This window comes from Malus domestica, chromosome 13 (assembly GCF_042453785.1).
Source record: "Malus domestica chromosome 13, GDT2T_hap1".
NCBI lineage: Eukaryota > Viridiplantae > Streptophyta > Magnoliopsida > Rosales > Rosaceae > Malus > Malus domestica.
In genome coordinates, this window is record NC_091673.1 from 4,507,354 (window position 1) to 4,532,019 (window position 24,666).

The 24,666-nt window shown below is 35.0% G+C and overlaps 1 protein-coding gene and 1 pseudogene across 1 annotated transcript; both read right to left on the bottom strand.

The window, feature by feature from the left end:
- Positions 1-2,194, bottom strand: LOC103414301 (transcription factor MYB16-like). Its single transcript, XM_008352697.4, has 3 exons — positions 1,942-2,194; positions 1,652-1,781; positions 1-1,035 (listed from the first exon to the last, which is right to left on the bottom strand). Exons 1-3 carry the CDS (start codon positions 2,072-2,074, stop codon positions 138-140), a joined length of 1,161 nt encoding a protein of 386 aa, XP_008350919.1. The 5' UTR covers positions 2,075-2,194; the 3' UTR covers positions 1-137.
- Positions 2,195-11,229: 9,035 nt separating this feature from the next.
- Positions 11,230-11,928, bottom strand: LOC103414300 (mitochondrial uncoupling protein 3-like; annotated as a pseudogene).
- Between the last annotated feature and the right edge of the window lie 12,738 nt (positions 11,929-24,666).

Sequence of the window (24,666 nt, forward strand, 5' to 3'; positions counted from 1 at the left end):
TTAATAAAAACTAAAGTGCTTGATATTTTCTGGTTGATCAAATGACTTGTTATTTAAAACTACAGACAACAACTCCTTATTACACTTGGTTAATTAATCCCTAATCATCAACCCTAGCTCCGATACAGTTACCTTACCTAGACTCTGAAACGTCCAAACACAGGCGACCCAGACGCTGAAGCATTAACCAAATTGAGTATACTGTTCCAGTAATTCCTGTTCTCTTCAAAGCCGCGACCGCCGCAGCTTCCGTCGTCGCCACCATTTCCAGAGATCTCTCCGCCCAGCAACGCGTTCTGCTGATGATCCTCTGAGTCGTAAACCAAAACATCCGTGAAACCCTCCATGACCTTACTTGAGAGCTCAGCTGGCACAACCACATTCTCCTCCTCATCAACATTCCCTGACCTAAAACCGTCCGCAAACCATGCAGCACTAGCATCCGTACAACCATAGGTAACATTATCATTGTTCTGCAACACCCCGGACTCGCATGGAAAAACATTGTTTATGTTTAGCATGGGAGGAGGATTAAACGCGTTATTAACGTGCCTCAAGTGCAACGTGGACGTCGGAGATTCAAGGTCGTCCACGGCCGTCATAGAACCACCTGAAAACATTATACTGTTAACATTGTTTCTAATTGTTGAGTTTGTTGTCAACGAGCATCCCTCTCGCCATGCTTTGAGCACATCCAGGCACGGAAGCGCCGGCGGGGCGTTGCTGACGTGTACTACTTGGTGAGCAGGGTTGGGGGAGCTGCAGATCATGAGGTGGTGTTGGAAAGGGTTAGCGTTGGTGATGACAAGCTTGGATTCCTTGCCAAGTCTGGCCTCGGCTTCGAGCCTGGCACTCTCCCACTGCGCCATGTGGCTTATGTTGGCTGAGTCCTTGGCATAACCCTCGTGGTGCTTCAGCTTGTGAGTCATCGGGTCGATGCCCATCTTGGTTAGTCTCTTCTTGAGATGTGTGTTCCAGTAGTTTTTGATCTCGTTGTCTGTCCTCTTCGGCAAATGGCTTGCTATAGCTGACCACCTGAGATCAGTGAATTAATCATTGAGTACAAATCTAACAAAGTGCATACTATTTATCTTTTTTCATGGCTTAACATATAAAGGATTAACTAAATTAGTAATTAATTAATGATGGAGAAGATGAGGACAGTATTAGGACTGTGCGTGTTGTACTAATGGAGAAGATGGTAAAAGGAGAATATCTATATATTAGTACACACGTGTTAGAATTAGCAAGAATATACTGATATCAGTAATGTTAGGGAGACTAGATTTATAAACTAAATGATATGTCAACAATAAAAAATGAGCACGTTTATCAATGTTTAAGTAATAATTCAATCGTTAATTTACATGTCATTTAATTTATAAAATTTAATCTTCTTAGTATTACTCTAGTGATATTAATGAAGAAGATAATAAAGAAGAATATTATTACTATATACACACACACACACGTAGAAACAGATGTGATATACATGGGTTGAACGATGTATATAACTGGAGGGGAGAGAGAGAGAGAGAGAGAGAGAGTACTATATAGTCCTGTTGGAGTGCACGATGACATAGAGTCGTGATCAGTTGATCACTGTACAAATTACAAATTATATTTAGATATTAAAGTTAAATTAATTTACCTATTTCCGACAAGAGCATGGAGCTGAATGATGGTCTGCGCTTCTTGCAAATTGAAATTTCCTCTTTTGATATCGGGCCTCAGGTAATTAGACCACCTTAGTCGACAGCTCTTCCCACATCTTTGGAGCCCTAGTTTTACATCACAAAACCACCCAAAATTAACATGGACGTGCATGGAAAAAATAAAAGGGAACTATCTCCGGCATGCTGCATGCATGTCTTATAATTAACCTTTTCGTTTACTATTTACCCTAAGACAAGCTGATTAAGTTTAGTGTGGAGGAATCACCTGCTTTTGCTGGCAAGGCTTGCCAGCTTCCATGGCCATGCTCTTCTATGTAAGTTAAGAGCTTTTGGTCTTCTTCTGGAGTCCACGGTCCCTTTTTCAAACCCACTTTTTCCCAGCATGGAGACCTCCCCATTAGTTTGAAACCTAGCTAGCTACGTTGCTCTAAGCCTATAAAGCAAGGATATGTAATCTCTCAAAGCTTAATTTGGCCTAGATTAATGTTGGAAAACCAGAAAGGGTGAGGCCAACACACACACACACACATATATATATATATAAACGACGCATAAAGAATTAAATAGTAGGTGGATACAAGTGGCGTCCATTTTATTTTTGCTGTGCCAATTTATGACTTGGCTTTTCAAATCCAACTAAATCGTACATAGTAGCAGTGAATATATAATCGATCGATGGTATACTATTACTAATTACGGACGAGGATCCTCTTCGAATATTTTTTGTGGGAATCCAGGAATAAATCAATTGTGTCTGTTTATCGTACATCATGATGTCAGTTTTCGTTAAATATTATTTATATTTAAAATTATTTTTTACTGTACAATGTACGATAAAAGGACACGATTGATTGATCATCCGAATCCCCACAAAAAGTATCCGAAGAGGATCATATTCCACTAATTACGATGATTGGAATCTTGTGGCTGTTAGCGTTGCGTGTATATTGCTATTTTATGAAGAACAATACTTGGCTACTCAAAGGTGAGTAGGAACTCCTATCAAAACTCTTAGTGTTTTAATCATACAACTTTGAGCTTATGATCATAACCATTCATATTATGAATCACATTGTAAAGATATCTCTGCAAAAAATAAATTAAAACTAAGGTTATTTGGTTAATCTATTGTAGTAAATACATAGACGGTTCGTAATACTTGTACCAATATTGTTCATTTGTTTTTAAACAGTTTGATGACTAAACGACCTTAGTTTTAATTGATTTTTTGCAAAGACAATCTTTATAGGGTGATTTATAATATGAACAATTTTGATTATAAATACGAAATTCTATAAATTGACAACGAACAATTTTGAGAAATTTTAAGTATGAGTTCCTACTCATCTTTGAGTAGTCAAATATTGTTCTTTTGTGATTGCATGTCTGGGAAATTGCCTTACTTTTTGGACAGTGATAATGTGAGAATTTTTTAGCTCGAGGTTGTGGAGCTAGAGCTAATATGTAGTTGAGCTTTTACTATTTATTTCAAATTTGAAATTTTAACATGGTTTGGAGAGTTGGACTTTATTACCCGGCCAATTGTAGCTATGTTTGTAAATGCTTATATAGGAAGTCTTTAAGGAAAGAGATTTTTATTTTTTTTTCTAAAAATGGAGATTAATAATCGGGTCCACACGATATTGAATTTTTAACGATTCGAATCATCTATTTTTCAAGTTGCACCTCATAGATCATCCTTACAAAATATTAGCCAAATCGGAAATATTTGAGACATCTATTAATTGAATTTAAAAAAATTGATGAACACTTTGTTCTCTAAAAAACATTGAAATTTTATCGTGATAATTAATTAGCAAATAATTTCGGATTGAAATGAATTTTTGTAAAGATGATCTAGAAATCAATACTTACAAAATAGGCGGTTCGGATCCTTGAAGTTTGATGTGAAGTGGGTCCCACGACCAATTCTCATTTTTTGAAAAAATGGGACCCGTTCCCTTAAAGGGCCTGCGCACGCGCGAGCACACACACACACACACATATATATAGGGTAATGTTATTCACATACCTTTTTTTACCTTAGACATATCTTTGTTCATTTTTATCCATTTTTTTTAATTCATTTGATCTGACTATCGAAAACCAAATGTTAAGATTTGTAAAAGAGTATACATGCATACACACATACACTACAGATTTGTAAAAGAGAATATGCCGAAATGTTTTTATAAAATGTTGGGATTTGTAAATGAGTATATTCTTCAGATTACAGACGATTCGTAATGCTTTTAATAATATTGTTTATTTGTTTTTAAACAGTTTGATGACTAAACGACCTTAGTTTTAATTGATTTTTTGCAGAGACGATCTTTATATGGTGATTTATAATATGAATGATTCTAATTATAAATACGAAGTTCTATAAATTGACAACGAACAATTTTAAGAAATTTTGAGTATGAGTTCCTACTCATCTTTGAGTAGTCAAATATTGTTCTTTTGTGAATGCATGTCTGGGAAATTGCCATACTTTCTGGACAGTGATACTGTGAGAATTTTTTAGCTCGAGGTTGTGGAGCTATAGCTAATAGGTAGTTGAGCTTTTATTCTTTATTTCAAATTTGAAACTTCAATACGGTTTGGAGAGTTGGACTTTATTAACAAGCCAATTGTACCTATGTTTGTAAATGCCTGTATAGGAAGTCTTTTAAGGAAAGAGATTTTTATTTTTTCTAAAAATGGAGATTAGTAATGGAGTTCACACGATATTGAATTTTTAACGATTCGAATCATCTATTTTTCAAGTTGCATCTCATAGATTATCCTTACAAAATATTAGCCAAATCAGAAATATTTAAGACATCTATTAATTGAATTTAAAAAAAAATTGAAGAACACTTTGTTCTCTAAGAAACATTAAAATTTCATCGTGATAATTAAATTGACAAATAATTTCGGATTGAATTGAATTTTATGATCCAGAAATCAATACTTACAAAATAGGCCGTTCAGATCGTTGAGGTTCGATGTAGAATGAGTTCCACAACCAATTTTGGTTTTTTTTAAAAATGGAGCCCGTTTCCTTAAAGGCATGCACACACACACACATATACACACACACACACATATATATATATATATATAGGGTAATACTATTCACATATCTTTTTTTACCTCAAATATATCTTTGTTAATTTTTATCTATTAATTTTTTTTAAATTCATTTCATCCGACTACCGAAAATTGATTGTTAAGATTTGTAAAAGAGTATACATGCATACACACACACTGCAGATTTGTAAAAGAGAATATGCCGACAATTTTTTGTAAAATGTTGGGATTTGTAAAAGAGTATATTCTTCAGATTATTTTATGTAAAATGTTAGCATTGCGGTAAATGCATAATCAATGTAGAACACGCATTTGATTAGAGGTGAGATATCGTCTGACCTAAACAAAATCTACACACTAATTATTAGTTAGCAGTAACCCCATGTGAACCTATGTGCCAAAAAATTAAAAAGAAAACTAATTAATGTTTGAAAACTTTGAATTTTAACGATAAAGACAAAATAAAAAGTAAAGTAAATAGTATTAGAATTGACTTTTTAGTGTAAAATTATGGTTTCGTTAAAGTAAACAGTACCAAGAACTTTTCGTTAAAATTACAAAAATTAAATCCCCAATAATGTGCAAAATTAGCTAAATTGCTACTTTCTCACAATTAACGTACCATATTCCAATCATTCGGGATTACGGATACTTATCATAAAGTTATGACATATCTGGAAACTGTCATTAAAAGATAATTTATGATTGTATATAACATAAGAAATGAACAATTAGGATATGAGATTATTTTTAAAGCCTATCTAGATGAATGATTAACACCGTATTAAATTACTAAATTAATTAGTGTTTGAGCGTACTAGTGTGTATATTTAAGCGTACGACGAAACTGCAATTCATTTACTTCCAAATGAACAAAATATCTTTGCAAGTGCCCCTAGTTCTACTAAAATGGCGGAGATGAGTGTTGTCCTTACATCATAACGTGAGTTCGAATTTTGTTGGCTCCCTAATCTAACATATAATCTAACAAATTTATCATTTTAATAAAAATCTCAAAATATTTAATTCTAATTTTTTTTTCTTATTTCTTATTAATTTAATAAAAAGAATAAAGTAAATCCTGCTACTTTCTTCCATACCTGCTGGCATGGTCTAAAATATCCATAATATTCTGATATTTCTATCGAAATTTCCGTGTTTTTGGACTACCGATATTTCCGATATCATCAATATTTTAGACCTTGCTAAGTCACTCATGTATATTACTATGCAATGTATAAAGTGTAAAATATTGTATTAATTCATTATATATAAATGATTATAGTGTGTTTAAACTTCTTTCATTAATTACTACATGTTTTCTACACTTACAATATTTGCTAACTCACTATATAATCAACTTAAATCAGTTATATCTATCATGCAATGCATTTACTTCCAATTTTTTGTGATAAACTAATAGATAATTGACTAAATAAACATCCTGCAAAGTTTCAATAAAAATCTCTATGTTTTTTTTTTACAATTTATGTGGTTTTTATTCAATTTTTATCGATATCGATAATATCTCGATATTTCCATTGAAATTTCCTCGTTTTTGGACTACCGATATTTCCGATATCATCGATATTCTATACCTTGCTGGAATAGTTGTAAGGAGGATTCTGGGGACTCTCAATGACACATTTATTGCCTTGGTTCCCAATCGTTTGGTATGCAGACGGGACCGGACGGAACAGAATGGGATGGGACGGGACAAGACGGGATGGAACGGAGAGGAAGTAAAGATGCCTTCGGATGGAAACAAGAAGGAAGAAGAAGGAGACGAATAGAATATAATTTTGTGTTCCACAGATGTGGAACGAGTCGTTCCAGTGAGTGAGGTGGAACGAAAATTCATCCAAAATTCGTCTCGTGGAACAGCGCGTTCCACCTATTTTAGACGCACCATAAGTGAGACAGAACATCTCCTCACTCCATTTCATTCCGTACCACGTACTAAACGGTATCAAGGTTCCCAGTCCAATGTCCATGCAGACCTATTAGCTTTGAATGCACTTATTTCTATCTCACCAAAATATGAATGGGTCCAGAAAGCGACCTGTAGGTATGCCCTTCGTACGTAACGATTAATAATCATTAAAAGCACTCTGCATGCGTGCAGAGAGAAAATTAACTCTTATATAAGGACTTGTATTATCAGCCCTTCCATCCCATATCAATTTCAATTCCACGTCCTTCTATATTTTATGGTTACAGTTAAGTTACGAGTCACGTTAATATTTTATATTGAATTTTTTTATAAAAATAATAAGATAAAAAGTAATAAGAATATAAAGTGTTATTGGCATTCCAAAAATTTCATTATACACTCCTCACAAGTGTATTTTTCTTTCTAAATATAGAAATTTGGAGTGTAGAATGAGGAATTTGGAGTGCCATAACAATTCAAAAAAAAAAAATTGTATTCCATATAAAAATATTTACCTAAAACTTTTAAATAGCAGATCACTTGGTACTGCAGTCTAGTTATATTTCTTTTACTTGTAAGTAAAAAAGTCTTAAGCTCGATTATCGTCAAAAGTGAATCTGAACCACTTTATTGTGGCTAGCCTGGTGTGAAGTTTAACGCATTCCCCCTTAAGATAAATAATATCGTTCGTTAATAATAATAATAAAAAACTCCCAAATAACGTGTAAACTGTCACATCCCGGCCCGAGTCCACCACATCCCGGGCCCTTTCTACCACCATAGCACGATATTGTCCGCTTTGGGCTTACCATTCCCTCACGGTTTTGTTTTTGGGAACTCACGAGCAACTTCCCAGTGGGTCACCCATCCTGGGAGTGCTCTGGCCTCCTTCTCGCTTAACTTCGGAGTTCCTACGGAACTCATAGCCAGTGAGCTCCCAAAAGGCCACGTGCTAGGTAGGGATGAGAATATACATTTAAGGATCACTCCCCTGGGCGATGTGAGATGTTACATAAACATTTTGTTATCTTTTTTTTTAAATAACATAAGCATTGTTCAATGTTTATTTATAGAATATAGTACATTTATTAAGTACAATAGGTACTTATTTATATGATATATAATAAATTTAAGTAAATCTACCTAAGCCTAGGCTAGGTCCTAGCCCGCCGCCCAGTTAGTGCCTAGCGTTTTTTAGAATATTAGTTTGTATTGATAAATTATGAACAATATTACTCTTGTCTACTCAGATTTGGTTGTTTACATTTTTGAGATATTTTACCCTTTTAAGTTTTGCCTTTCCCCTTGACGATTCCTGGCTTCGCCACTAACAAAGGCATAAAACCAAACTACAAAAGACTATCATAGAGGAGATCGACGATGAAAAACAAAGGACTATCAAACCATTCGAAGTGCCAATACTCAGGCTATAGCGGGCAAGATGATGAGCAACGATGTTGAGTTGGCAACGAGAAATATGGATACACACATCTTTAGTGATTGTAGGGAGCAACATTTCGTATCCTCCGCGATATATTCGATAACAGTTTAACTGACGTGCAACTTATGTCTTGCATGTGCAATTTAATTCACGTACAACTTTAGTTGTTAATGCCTCTTTGAGGATTTCCTTCCAATTTTTGGCACGTTTTTCTTTGACAGAAAAGGAGAAGCTACCATAAAATGTGATGGGTGAAAAGCACACAGTTGATATAAATAGCTAGAATTGATAATTATTTGTCGCAGAATATAATGCATAGCGTTGAAACATCATTTATGAACATACAGCAAATGTAGGTACATGGTACACCATATATATCATAATCACACTTTACATTTGTGGGACCATGCCACACGTCACATTTAGTGTGAACAGACTTCAGAAAAGAAATCTCCATGTGTTTTAAAAAGTGGGAGTTGGCCGTGGGGTCATATCGAATTTGATTTGAATTGTTTTTTTTTTAAAGTTACATTTTGATAGGGATTTTTATTACCTGTAAAAGTAAGAATAAAAATACATAAAATATTTGTAAGAGTATAAGATAATTGTAATAAAGTTAGCTCTAGTAAAGTCGTTTTCCATAAGAATTGAATGAATAATTTATATCAAATCAAATCTTAATTAATTGCCTAAAACATAGTTTTTGAAAAAAAATTGATTTTGTGATTTCAAATAATAAAAACGAATTTAATAGAAATAATTAAATAAATTGGTAAAATAACATAAACCAAAAGAAAACAGTTTTTAAAAATTAAAATTTGAAAGTACTAGGGTTCCGTCGTCACCTTAACAATCCTATGTTGTTCTTCCAATTACTTATGACTTACACAAGCATATTTGAAGATTAGATTTTCTTAATATATGCCTACTTGGACCCCCAACATAGAGCATATATCAAACATACAATTCGTCTGTGGTATTCAGCTTAAATCTAAACATGCAAGGCTCATTAAGCTTTGTGAAACCTTTTGAAAAACTACGCAACCCTTAAAACGTGGTATTTATCTTAAGTGAACTTGCATATATGAACCACAAGAAGCCTTCATCAATTTCAGGGATCGACCTTCGACCAAAATTGCATGAAATTACTTTTCTAAACATCCTAATGATGATCAAGCATCAAGAAAATTAGATAGTTTAAATTGGTGATTAATAATTCAAACCTGCATGCATAATATCATAAGCAAATTAAAAATAAACTACATATTCTTGTTAAGGCTCATGGCCTCGCTCTAGCAAAAAAGAATTAGTTATGAACAATCATAAAAAAAAAGGAATTTTATTGAAAAATAGAAAAAATAGAAAAAGATAGAAAACACCTTGACATATAAATCTTCAAATCCTAGCAAAGTTCTCCAAAATTTATGCGTTCTTCTCTTCTCTCCCCAAGATCCCTAATGGTTAAAAAGTCTTATTTATACTACTACACAATTAAAATACTTACCCTAATGGTTAAAAAGTCTTATTTATACTACTACACAATTAAAATACTTACAAGAAAATGTCTTCTAAAAACTAGGAAACATAATCCTAATCAAATACGGGAAGTCTGTCTAGCCACAAATTAGCCACGTTTCTAAATCTTTAGGGCTTCAAAGCAGGCCCAAAACAACATGAATTAAAGCTTGAGATGTGCTGAACATAATTGCAAAAGGCTTTGAACCCAAAAGACATCATCTTGGACTTTAAAAAGCCCAGATAAGCCCAAAAACATCACTTTGACAGCACTGGATGCTGCTCCTTTATTTCATTACCATAAATAAACCGCATGGTAGAAAAATCTGAAATTTTGACACGAATAAGTTGAGAGACACACGAATATCCTCCAATTGAAATCACTCCAAAATTCATCCGGTTGGCTACTTTTTGCTTAAGAGGAAGTCGAATGTCCTACATTATAAATATAATTCAAAGTATCAAAATTCTCACAAAATAACTAATAAATTAATACTAAGGTAAGAATAAAATACATAATATAAGATCTACTCATCACACCTCATATATCATTCTTGCCAAATATTAATCAAATCGGAAATATTTAAGGTATCTAATTGAGTTTAAAGAAATTGACGAAAACTAAGTTTTAAGAAATATTGAAATTTCATCGTGATAATTTAATAGGCAAATGATTTCAAATTGGATTGAATTTTTTTCAAGGATGATCGATGAATCGAGACTTACAAAATAGACATTCAGATTGTTGAAGTTAGTTGTGGAGTGGGTCTCACACACCTAATCTCCATTCTTAAAAAAAAAAAAAAAAAAAAAAAAAAAAAAAAAAAAAAAAAAAAAAAGAAGAAGAGATCCCTTTGCTTAAAGAACTTGTATTTATGAATACTCTACATATGTATGATGTCTCTTTCCAACGGCAAGTTCTTTTTGTTGGTTAAGGGATGAGCTTGGAGGACAATGAAATTTTATAAGTTATGGGAAATGATTTCCGTTTATTCTCTCTATTCTTTTAGTGATGAGTAATGTCACAATAGTTGTAGTGAGCAGGTGAACAAAGTAATGAATGGTGGTTCTATTTCTCATTACATGTTACTTTGGCAGTCGGCAATCACAACGTTTAATGATGGTTCGTTGCTTTTGCTTCTTAATCTATGATCTCTTTCTAACCTTTCAGTTGATTTAGTTTGAAGAATCAATGGGAAGCACTGTGGATTATATTTATGGGATGATAATAACTTGGAATCAGAAAGTAATAAATGGGAATGATACTAGGTTGTTTAAGTATAAGATAAACTACCCTTCTGTGACAAAAGAAAAATGAAATAAACCAATCCTTCCTATTCGAAATGACACATGATTGTTTAGGTGCCGATTACAAGTTTTTAATCCGTGTTGCTTATTTTTCTGATTCCTTAGGTGTTACTACACACATGAATCAAGGTCATGAACTATGTGATACGTGGCTATTTAGGTATGTGATAATCATACCCTGTTAATTATTTAATACCTAATTGTTCCCGTATGAGATATATAACCGATTTAACGTAAGGCCAAATTCTATTTTAATTCCTTATATGACAGTAAAGACGACATTTTGTACGAAGAGAAATGATACTTATACTTTGCATACGAATTCGAACCAATTTAAAAAAAAATAAAAAAAAGAGTTCTTAGAAGGAAGAGAATCCTGCAATTTGTCGAAACTTCTCATACGAGACCCATAACACGAATTGCCTAGGACCGAGCCTTGCCCACGGAGGAAAGAACCCTTTCCACAGTGCTCTTAAACCTTCAACTTTGACAGTCTTCACCAGACAATCGTACGAATTGTTATACATAATCTTCCCTTTCTTGCTCCGCGACTGATTCATCATTCTCGTCTTTACCACATCGGCTGGACAACTCAAAGAACTTGCCCAAAGGCCTGACGCGATCGACACCAAAGTATGGGTGGATATGTTGTCCTCAGAAACCCCATTTTCGAACACAAAACGTTTTGCCTGATCATAACAAGCCAATTCTCCCATGTTCACCAAGAATGCTCTTTAAACATTAGGGAAAACCCCTTTCCAAAGTCCCCCAACGCCTTCTACTCGTATGATCCTGTTCAACACATCGAAACACCCCGAATACCTAGGCTGCAACCCTTGGGCCACTGTCCGACCGTCTGCTTGCATCCTTACCTTAACAAGATCTGCAGGGCTTGCCACCAACTGCACTACTAGCAGTAAACAGAAGTATATACCATTACTTCCGAAGCATTTACAGAATTTAAAACGAAATAAAACCAATTAGCCTACTCAATTACTTCAAACTGTCTACCTTAATGTAGTGTAATCATTCTATAGATACATTTTGGACAGAGCAGCATGCAGAAATGCGAAATTATGCCGAATGATCTGATTGATTCTGAGAGGAATAACAGCAATATTAAAGCAACCATAGCTCAGCCATCTCAAATAGGTTTCTTCAAATTTTATGTTTCACCTAGGGGTGATGGTTTTGGGACTTTTCTTTGCAGCATTAACAGAAGACTGTAAGATCAATATATGCGGAATAAGTAAATCACAATACCAAATTAACCACCAACCTTTGACGCCATTGCTGCAATGAACTAAGGGTTCTTCTACTCTCAACACAGACCGAATGCACTGCTACAATCAATGGGGCTTGATATCTTTTTTGTGCGTAATTAGTGTGAGAGCAGGGTGTAAGATTAATAGGAATATATATATACCTAAATTACTAATCACAAGTTTGCCAATTGAATCACCATAAATCAAGAACAAACTAATATTCACCATTAAACGGGTTTATGGAAAACTGACGTATTTGCAGAAACACTAACCTGTAGAACTCGATATGGAAGACGAAGCCATCGCAGCTTGTTGATCTAATAACCTTCTCCTCTTTAGCAAACACAAGTGCTTTCCAAACAATAGGTATTTGGTACAAAAGAAGCAGACATTGCAAGAGCAGTGATTATGATCATATATATATATGGTCGTTCTAATCATTCCCCTATTAGAATTCTTATAGAACTCGAACAAGTAATCCATATTACAAGTGACTCTTAAAAGATAAAGTACAGAGATAAGTCCCTCAACAACAAGGACTTGTACTTATAATCCTACAAGAAAAAGGATTTCACTAAGCTTATCAACAGGACTATTCCATTCAAAAGATTTATACGACTCGGCTCTTTCAATTCATACTCATACTCTTACATTCTCCCACTTGAGTATGACATATGATTAACAGCCTTATAAATCATGGAAGTGATCACTAAGTCCATACCAACAGAAAACTTATCTTCACATTCGACGTTACTCAAGCACTTCAAAGCATGGAACTCATAAGTCTCCTTTGTCCATCACAAAATTAACTTAAGAATCACAGCATGCCTAAATTGCTCTCTGTGTTCATGTGAACGTATATATTCAGTAATGTCAAAATAATTACTCCCACTTTTCCAATATAACCTCAACACAAAAATTGTCAAGACATCAGTTAATGATCAAAACTTATTAACCGCAACCATCTTATATCAGAACAGCATATTCAATAGTTCAAAAAAGGTATTCTGCAACAAAATCACAAAGTGACTTTCTAGCAAACCAAACTATCAAATAAAATATGTTCTCTGGTACAATTGATCACAAAGTTTGAAAATTGAACCCTTAATGAGAACCAAAACAAACACTAACAACTAGATAAGCATAACTAAGCCAACTAGACTACCTTAGTTCTGGGAATCTTCAAGCTCATCGTTGCCATGTTCTAACTGAACAAAAGCAACTATCTTCAAGCCTTTAAACAGTGCACTCCCACTTATCTAGGCCATACTTAACACAACCAAGTTAAGTACAAGTTAATAGCAACTATATTAACTAAAAATCATTCCAATACAATGAATGACTAATCAGAATCCATATGGAAACCAAATTCGTTTCCTTTTGAATGCTAACATAATAGGATTCTTCTCATTACTTAAACAAATTAAGTAACACAAATAATTTAACCAATTGCTTCAATAAAACCATAAACTGGTTTTTAAGCATCTTGATGAATTATAATGGCCGGCTTAAATACTCTTAGCCTTATGCTTACATTCGAATATATGATTCTCCCACTTAAGCATAAGCAGAATGTACTACACAGCCGATAAAGAAACCGGAGATATGAACCAATTGGTTCCCGATTCCTCACCAATTGCATAATCTCAGTTTAGTCATATACACCTAAACCATTATGCAAACAGTCTATGTATCAAAAGATAGTCACAATCCATTTGGAAAAACTTATCTCACATAAACCCAAAATCACTAGTTTCAACAATGATCAAAATCAGAATAGTAAGCACAATATTTTTTGCATTCAATTTGATCCTAACTAGTTCAATATCCATCGAGCAAGATCAACTAAAAATTGATAATGTTTGGACATAGAAGCACAAGTTATCTTGATTAAAACGAGATAATCAAGATCTCAACTTTTCAACAATATGATTTACATATAATAATTCTTTAACAAGATCGACATGTATCATAATTCAATCTAGTCCAAAAATCAATTGCAAAAATACTAATTGAGGCTTCAAAATCTCAAACAATTCCAATCAATGGAAAACCCATAAGTTGTCAAAATTTCAAAATTAAATTCTTATGAACTTTGAGATCGCATCAGATATGAATTAAAGGATACATACCAATTAATCAGCAAATTTTCATTAAGAGAAGCGGAAGCAAACGAGAAACGAAAATTCCAGACCAAATCTTGCCAATCGATGAGTTCCACTATCACAGCGAAATAGAATGCATTCTTGCCAACAAGGCTTCACCAAAACAATTTATATCATTCCATACAAGGTATAAATACAAGAGCCTTCACATGTTTTCGGTTATACACTGCAAAGATTGACATTTATCGAATTCAAATTCCAAACTCCACCATTCATATATACGGCAACACTCCTAAAACATATTATATGTAGTCTAACCAAAACTGGGGATATGAATTGAACTTTTTTTTTTTTTTTTTTAATAATTCAAAACAGACCAATGCATGTAATTATATGTACCATAAATACAAACAATGGCATCCAAATTCCATTAGTTTAATATTAGAACCGCTTGTTCATTAAGCATACTTGTCCAGACAATATCAATTCATGGAGTTCTCGTGTAGTTAGATTGATTCCATTCCAAATTGATATTCATCATATATGTCCCAAAACAAACAGACAAAAGAGAACGATAGGTGCTATATATGAACAAGTTTTATCCTCCACCAAGACTAATTTAATCATAACCATAGACTCTTTAATGAAAAATAAAGAGTATACATAGACTAAATGCTACATTAACTTATTTATGCAGCAAAAGATGATTTCAGACATCCCACATAATTACAAGTTGGCATCCATAAGGATTTCGAGTTTAATCATGCCCTCACAGTATGTAATTAAACAGGCATACTCGAAATAGCAAAAGCCCTAATTCATCATGCTCAAACTCATCACACTATAATCATGCATATAAGAGAACAATTAACCATGCATGATAACATGAATTAAGTTACCTGAATGCATCGTTGGATCCATATTCGTCAACCCGATTGCAATTCCTCGGCTTCAAATAAATGAAACAAATTATCCATCAATGCTCGAGACCCAACCACGCGGATTTCCATCACTCCAAATTCCCATGGACCTCGTACCATTGCAGATTATCGAAGTGAATTGCCATTGTTACAGACGCGCCGATCCAAAATCATCGCCAAAGTTATCAGCCAGAATCTCGTCAGCACCAATTCCCAGAAAAAGACAATTCTCATTCAGATTTCAATAAAACAAAAGAAACAAGATGAACTTTGTTCAATGGTTCTCATTCATAATACAAGTTTATTCATTATACTGATAATACAAGGAGGATTAATAAACCAAAATTATCTCAATCTACAAACATCATAACCAACTGCAGCGGAAGCAATACTAATGCAACTTAAATGTGACATTAGTTAGAAAAGAACGGTTTGGATTCAACAATATTCAATTGCAGGTGTTATTTCAATATCACTGTCAAATTCCAATATTTCCGATCTACAACTAATTATTTAAGCGGAGTTTGAAGAACATACCTTTAACATATTGTTAATGGGGTTGTCGTGATCAAGAGATAGACGAAGCAAAAACTTCTTAATCGTAAGAACTTTCAGTGAAAGCAAGAAAGAAAAGAAAAAGAAGAAACCCAGATAGAAGAAACCGAAAACCCAGAAAATAACAGTCGAAAAATTTAAAATAAAAGGAAACCTTCTAACGGCTCTTTCGCCCTTTCCCTTTTTTATTTATTTTTTATTTTTTTTTAAACGGTGTCGTTTCTTAAGTTCTTTCTGGGTTCAAAAACCGGGAATTTATGTGAAATTTGATCTTGAACAAGATTTATGATTTCAATGGTCAAAATTTAACTGGCTCTGATACCACATGTAAGATTAATAGGAATATATATATACCTAAATTACTAATCACAAGTTTGCCAATTGAATCACCATAAATCAAGAACAAACTAATATTCACCATTAAACGGGTTTATGGAAAACTGACGTATTTGCAGAAACACTAACCTGTAGAACTCGATATGGAAGACGAAGCCATCGCAGCTTGTTGATCTAATAACCTTCTCCTCTTTAGCAAACACAAGTGCTTTCCAAACAATAGGTATTTGGTACAAAAGAAGCAGACATTGCAAGAGCAGTGATTATGATCATATATATATATGGTCGTTCTAATCATTCCCCTATTAGAATTCTTATAGAACTCGAACAAGTAATCCATATTACAAGTGACTCTTAAAAGATAAAGTACAGAGATAAGTCCCTCAACAACAAGGACTTGTACTTATAATCCTACAAGAAAAAGGATTTCACTAAGCTTATCAACAGGACTATTCCATTCAAAAGATTTATATGACTCGGCTCTTTCAATTCATACTCATACTCTTACACAGGGGACCCTATTATATATCCTAGGTGGTGGTGTTTGATAAGGATACTTCTCATCATGTAATCCTTATCAAATTGATAAACCTTATCACCACGAAACCATACTATTCATATCAGTATAGATATATCTACTCATATCAGAATTACTTTAGCTATATATCAGTCCACATACATTCCTTGATAGCTTACAAGTATAGTCAATCCTCATCTCTTATGATCTCAATCCCTTAAGCATGTGTTAAACAAGTGAGCAGCTCTAACAAAGCTTACAAAGACTAGTTATTTTATTTGATTCCACTAAATTCGGGTGGATTTCTTAGGTACTGAGCTGGGAGATAAAGGGGTTTCCATGGACAATTTGATGCTACAACCATCTCTTCAAATTTCTGGCCTCAAATCCAGGTAATGAATTGTTTCCTTGGTAATATCATTTATTTCAAAACTTTTGATAGAGGGAAAAGATCATGGATCATGGACTTGCATACTCATAATTTGAAATATCTTTATATAAATTTCAGGATGAGTCCCTCAATGTATGACAAACTACTATCTGATTATGCAAAGAGGTTTAATGAAATCAAGATACCTCGTAAACTACTATGGAAGAAAAGTCTTGGTACTGTCAAGGTACGGTGGTTGCACAATATCATTTCATGCCCTTTCCTATTAGGAGTTTTTTGACCTGCTTACTGTTTCTTTATTTTCTGAATCACTGAATCGACGTTAACAACATGTATGGTGGTTGTGTTAAAGTCGGTGGGATGAAAGGAAATCAAAGGGGTTTAAATAGTATTATCCCACTCTAACTAATACCGAGGCATTTTGTGGTAAAACCCCACACCTGACGGATTGGGTATGTGGTAAAGTTGAGGACAGTATCAGTGTCGTTAGAGTGGGGCAGGCACGATGATCTAAAAATCCAACATGGTATCATAGCCCAAGGTTCGGGCCCATGCAAGCCAATGAGCTTGTGTGCAAGCCAACGAGCTTGTCACCCATAAGGAAACAAGTCTGAACTCTTAATATAGAGACGACCGTTGAGTTTCATTGAAAACAAGTGGGCCCAATGGGGAGCCGACCTTTGAGTATCAATTACCAATATGTGGATTTCTACGTGTGAACCACTAAATGGGGTTACACATGAAGGGGAGTGTTAAAGTCCCACATCGGTGAGGTGAAAAGAAACCAAGGGGTTTAAATAGTATTATCCCACTCTAACTAATACCGAGGTCTTTTGTGGTAAAACCACACACCTGAAAAATTGGGCAGGTGGTAAAATTAGAGACAATATCGATATCGTTAGAGTGAGACGGGTCCGACGATCTAAAAATCCAACAGGTTGGTGTTGTTTTAGTTGGAGTTGCAATTTGACGATAGAGCAGTGCAATTCATGGTTGCTCCCGTACAAGCAGCAATTATAATGCATTCGTTACCTACTTTTTGCTATATTTATATTTTCTACTTTCAGCTGGACTTCTAAGGATCTTGCAGCTGCAATTTGGGTTCCAGTAGACGTTAAGCAAGGTATGCTTGATCAACTCATGCTTTCATGTTTCATAATTTACTTCTCGTCATTCAATACAAAAATAGATAGAGTGAGAGTATTAGAAACTCTGGATGCCGTACCAGCGGTTTGTTTAGATGGATTCGTACCTGTTACCGATTGAAGTTTTTAGATTTGGAAGTCAAGAAGAAAGCTCATACACTTGTCTCTTTTTTCCTACTGAAGGGAAATCTTGCAAAATCGCTTGGAGCAGACCAAGGGTGGAGCCAAGTACAAGGCTTTCCTAGGCTATAGTATAGGAAGAGTTTGGTTCTTCAAGCTTAAAAATATTAGTTTGTGATTTTTAATTGTCATATTCCACTTAATAAATGATTTTTTTTATTAGTAAGGTTGTTTTTAAGAATAATAAGAGCTAATAGATGTTAAATAAACTCATCACTTTAACCAATATTATATTTAATAGTAATAAATTAAACTTCCATATCACAAATGGTTCCTTATGTCACGCTCCGATCCCGACATACGACCATGATCGACACATGACGTCACCAAGTATCTATATATCCAACAGACCCCGCCTCCAGGATATGTACAAAGCATAATTCAAGATTCGAATTACTTAGGAATTTTCATATACTTTATGGTTGCATCTAACCTCTTCGTTAGACTGCCTACATACCCTAAATAGGGATCAAACCATTCGTAATTCACCATTCCCTACACCCCGACGTTTTCACGGTCAAGGTATTAAATATCGGTAATATCGGAAATATCGGTAGTCCGAAAACACGGAAATATCGATGGAAATATCGGGATAATATCGATATCGATAAAAATTACATGGAAACCACGGAGATTGTAAGAAAAACTTGGAAATTTTTATTGAAACTTTGCAGGATGTTTATTTAGTCAATTATCTATTAGTTTATCACAAAAAATTGGAAGGAAATGCATTGCATGATAGATTTAACATTATCAAGTTGATTATATAGCGAGCTGACAAACATTGTGAGTGTAGAAAATATGTAGTAATTAATGAAAGAAGTCTAAACACACCATAATCATTTATATATAATGAATTAGTACAATATTTTACACTTTAGTACCACATAGAGTTCCTATGAGGTTCAAATTTTTCACTATCTTCATCATCTCTATGTGTAGAGTGAGTGTATTGTGAAGAGTAGTTATCAAATGATAAATCCCCAAAATAATTTTGCAAGTAATTGTTAACATGCCACCCATATGGATCCGAGATTGGTTGAGGTTGTCCATAAGCAAAATCATTTGAAGATTGAGTCTGGGATTGTTTCCATGAGTCGCTCGATTCCATCCCAACAAGAATGAGATATGAAGGGTAGGTAAATGGTTGGTTATGAGTATAACCATAGTTACCACTTCCCACTCCAACAGAGTCCGAAGTTCTAGATAACGAGTCATCTTCTTGACTTGACAAAATCCCCTTGCCTCTTTCTCTACGAGTATAGTCCTTCCTTATGGCACCAATTCCTGGTCCTGCCCGCCTACTGCCATGGTCATCATCCTGTGTTGCATGCGTGAAGTTTGCCTCACCAGTGAAGGGGGTCATAAATCCGGGAGGTGGTCCATAATAGTTTCCATATCCACCACCACTACCTCCAGCTCCACTGTATCCTTCATCATTCCCACCTCCGATGGTAGGTGAGTCTCCTAATCTTGTACTAGAGCTATCATTAGTATCAACACGATGTTGTGGTTGTGTAGGATTGGAAGAAGGTGGAATTCCAGTGTTTCTTGGTCTTGGGCGTAAAAGTTCTTCCAAAAAGTCAGCGCTGCTAGATCCCACCTTCTCCTCTAATACTCTTTCTACATTTATCCCTTCATTACGTGCTTCTTCAGCAACTCTGGGAGCTGGGTTGCCTTCATCATCATCTAAATGAAGAGGTCTAATCCATTGATAAAGTTGGTTACCCTCTGTATCATCATCTTCACCAACAATATCAAACACATCTAGTGGGTCACCACGGTCGACATGATCTATTTCTGCTTCCTTATCTCGAATTTGAAGCTTCATGTTATAGTAGCAATAAACTAATTTTTCCAACCTACTATGAGCCAACCTATTTCTTTGCTTTGTGTGTATGAGTGCAAATGTGCTCCAATTTCTTTCACAAGCAGATGAGGAAGCTGTTTGTGATAATACTTTGATTGCTAACTTTCTCACAGTTGGTGCATTGGTCCCATACATGATCCACCATTCAGCTACAATGAAAAACAATGTTGATAAGCCTAATAACTCCAACAAATTCTATTATAAACTTATAGTGAAATATGTTTACACTCACTAGGAGACATTTTTGTTCGAGCAGCAACCGATGTTGGTTCTTCAAAAGTTTTTCTTGCATCTTTAAACCATGTTAGCTTAATTTAATAAATCGTGTTAGTTTAATCCAACAATGTAATTATTATAATTTAAGGAATTGTGTACCTCATTTCCAAATTGGCCAACTTCTGGTGATGCAGGGTCCAATTTAATAAATCGTGTTAGTTTAATCCAACAATGTAATTATTATAATTTAAGTAATTGTGTACCTCATTTCCAAATTGGCCAACTTCTGGTGATGCAGGGTCCAATTTAGAGTATACATTATGTACAACACGTATAAGGGCACCATCATCTCCAACACCGGGTCTGTATTGGTATCGAGGATTCAAATAATATGCTGTTCAAAGAAACCCATACGCTAATAAGAGAAAAAATACTTATGCAACTAAAGAAATGAATTGCAAATTATGACATAATTTATACCTGCTGCATGCAAATCGTGGTATAATGTTTTATACCATCAGTCATCAATTATCTTTATGACCCACCTTGCACTAGGTTTTCTTTCCAATTCCTCCTTCACCACACGCATCAACTCATATATTGCCCCCATAGTAGGATACACTTCTGTGTCAACAATCCGTAAAACTTTGTAAAGAGGTTCAAACACTTGACACACATATTCTAATTGAGTCCAAAAAGCATGATCAAGCACTATACTTTCCACCATACGACCTGCATTTGAGCGGCTCAAATTGTGGTTGGCCCAATCTTCACTAGTGAATAATTGCTTCAACCCTGCTTTCTTCTTAAGTAGGCTGTCTAATGCAATATAGTTGGTGGCGAATCGAGTGGTAGCTGGACGAATAATTTCTCCTTTGCAAAATTCACGCATCTTTGCCAACAACCAACCGTGGTTGTAAATATAATTTGTGATCGTTCTAGCTCTTTTTACAACATTAGCAATATTCTCTCTCTTCCCCATTGCCTCAAACATGAGATCAATACAATGTGTTGCAGATGATGTCCAAAACACATTATGATGCTTCATTAACTTTTTTCCAGCTTTGACAAATGCAGAACCGTTGTCGGTCACGACTTGGACAACATTATGCTCTCCCACCTCCATGATTACATCCCTCAATAACTTGTAAATATACTTGTAGTTCTTTATATGGTCTGAAGCATCAACGGACTTTAAAAAAATTGTCTTTCCCTTGGAGTATACCATGAAGTTTATGATAGACAATCTGGTTGGGCCAGTCCATCCGTCACACATGATTGTGCAACCATTAGTTTCCCACTTTGACCTCAACTTGTTAACATACTCACCAATGTCTTTATGCTCCATTTCCAAATATTTGTTTCTTACCTCAAAGGGAGTGGGAGGTTGTACTCCAACACCGGCCTGTTGACATCCTAATACCATATTTTTTAAATGATGTGATGATGCCTTCTCAGCAGAGACATTTTCATAGATAAAGAACTTGCTAATTAGACGCCCCATTCCCTCCTTCACATTACCTCCCTTGAAGTAACTTCAAACACTCTTTTGACGTGCTTTGGATGAGTTATATAAACTTGGGGCTATTGGTGGTGTTGGTTGTGATTCTCTAAGACTGCCTCCCCGTCTCATTTGTGCACTACCACTTGTCCCGGAACCTTGTCCTCTATTAGGAATTTTATGAAGGTGTTATCTTTCCAATGCTGACGGTTTGGAGGCACGTAATGTTTGTTTGAAACTACGTCATTCTTCAGGTCCCATGTCATCATCACATTCGTCCTCATCGTCATCATCATCATTGTCAACCGCTTGGCCAATGCCTTCTCCTCGTAGCCCAGCTCGAATATTTTCCATTCCATATGTTTTCTTTTCCTTCTGGTGTTTTTTATTTTTTAATAATGTGGTGATGAATGCCTTCACTTCTGGGGGGACACTATCGCATCGTTGGACATTATGTCTTGGATCTAATCCACTAAGATGGTGCTTAAGTCGTGTCACTCCGCCACTCTTCATTACATGACCACAATATTTGCAAATTGTGCCATGTTTGTTTCCGTCTATTGGGTCTCCATGTTCCCAAGCTGGATCACGTTTAGACATCTTAAACGTACCTGTATTTATTTTGCATGGAAATTAGGCAATTATTTTTTGGCCAAAAAATATAGTAGTGACGGTTATATAAGAGAACCTAAATAATAAAGTTATTCTACAAAAGAATTAAATAGGAAGTAAACAAAATGATTGTAAGGTGTAGAAATTATAAAAATAATATGGAATAATAAAACCTAATATTAATGAATAATAACCAGTTTGATAATAAAATAATAAATAACATTAAACATATTAAAATTATCCTAGGGAATAATTATACAACATTACTTAATTACTTCAAAAAATTAACATATTATTTGGTTCTTAGATCACATGCACGGGTCCACACAAATTTTTTTGTATAATTAACCTCCTTATATATGTACATTATCTATATATCCAACTTAACTAGTGTTTGTATTATATATTATTACAAACTGTTAAGAATTAATTAAGTGTTCTAGACAAACTTCTTTCTTTTTTAGTGTTTTAAAACCTTTTTCTTTCTTTTTTTGTTTTTTGAGAAAAGTGTTTTAAAACTTTTTAAAATTGTTTATTCTTTCCTTTTCTTTTCCTTGCCGTTTCTTTTATATTCTTTGAAAATGGAGACTAAAAGGATTGATTATGGACCCTTTTCGTATGAGGTATGTAGAAATTGTTTAATCAAAATGGATAATCAGGAGCAAACGAGCTCGAACAAAGCCATAAAGCAAAGTTAGTAAATGTTTTGCCCCTCTTTTGGTGTTGGAAAGTTCATTTACGATAGTGTGAGGATGTGAAAATTAAAGAATCTCATGCATGGGTCTACACAAATTTTTTTGTTATTGTATAAATTACAATAATATAAATGTAAGTTTGTAAACTTACCTTAAATGTAACAAATCTGGAACTTTCGATGTCGTACGTAGCAGCAGCAAAACCTCGACGATCCTCTGCAGCTTGCCGTCTGTGAATAAATGAGAGAGAAAAGGTTTTGGAAAGGACCTGAAAGGGCTAAGGGAAGAAGAAGAAACGGAAATGTGTAATAGAGGTTTTTCAATTTTCGAAGGGTAAAAAAATGTGTGATGATCTGATACTCCACCTCTGGGACGCACACGGTTTTGAACTTTTGGCAGTGTTTTTTTTTTACACACACACATGGGTTTGACAGTGAGAAACCACTCCACCATACATTTTTGTCTTGTCACTGTTTTTTTCACACACGGATATATCTTTTTGTCTTGTCAAGATTTTTTTCACAAAAAATGATTCTCTCCTGAGAGAATCATTTTCCTTTATTCACATTTCACATGTGATTTGAAGGTGTGTAAGGCTACATGCCTATATGGCAGTATGGGCATATGACAGTTTGGTTCAGTTTCAATGGGTTTTCTTTGGATTTATTTGCAAAATTATTGGCACAAACACACTCACACAAACCTAACATCTCACAGTCACATGCACATTATTTTCACATCTTTTCACCTCTGGGTGCAAAATTATTTTCACCTATTTTCACCTGTGCAACACTCTACAACACACACACACACACACACGATGCAACACGCACACACGCACACGCAACACGCACACACACATACCTTTCTGGATCATTCTCTATCTCCCTCGGTCTCTCCGTCTCCTTCTCTCCCTCGGTCTATCCGTCTCCTTCACACGCACACGCAACAAGCAGAGAACACAGAGCCTTCTGTCTCCGTCTCTCCCTTGGTCCGGTCTCTCCGTAGTCCGTCGCTAGGTCACCTCATCACCTCAGTCTCTCTCAAATCTCGATCTCGATCTGGATCCTTCCCTCAGTCTCTCGAACTCGATCTTTCTCCGATTCTCCCCCCATCTCTTCTCTGCAACTCCGCCGAGTTGCTTGGGGCCTTTTTATGGTCTCTCTACACCCTGGGGGACGTGATTTTGCTGTTGTTCAGCTCGTACCCACCACCTGTGGTTTCCTCCTCCCTTTCTCACCTCCCGGCGGTGGCGACGATGACGAATATCGCGATAATATCGCTAATATCGTGATATTAGCGATATTATCACGATATTTTAAAGATATTTTAATTTTACTCAAAAAAATATCGGCCGGTCAAAAAAACGATATTATCGGCGAAATATCGCCGATAATATCGATTTTTAAG

Excerpts from the sequence above, each read along its gene's own strand:
- LOC103414301 (XM_008352697.4), bottom strand. The coding sequence starts at position 2,074 with ATGGGGAGGTCTCCATGCTGGGAAAAAGTGGGTTTGAAAAAGGGACCG. Across the intron at positions 1,782-1,941 it reads AGCCTTGCCAGCAAAAGCAG|GGCTCCAAAGATGTGGGAAG; the intron begins GTGATTCCTCCA and ends ATGTAAAACTAG. Across the intron at positions 1,036-1,651 it reads CATGCTCTTGTCGGAAATAG|GTGGTCAGCTATAGCAAGCC; the intron begins GTAAATTAATTT and ends CACTGATCTCAG.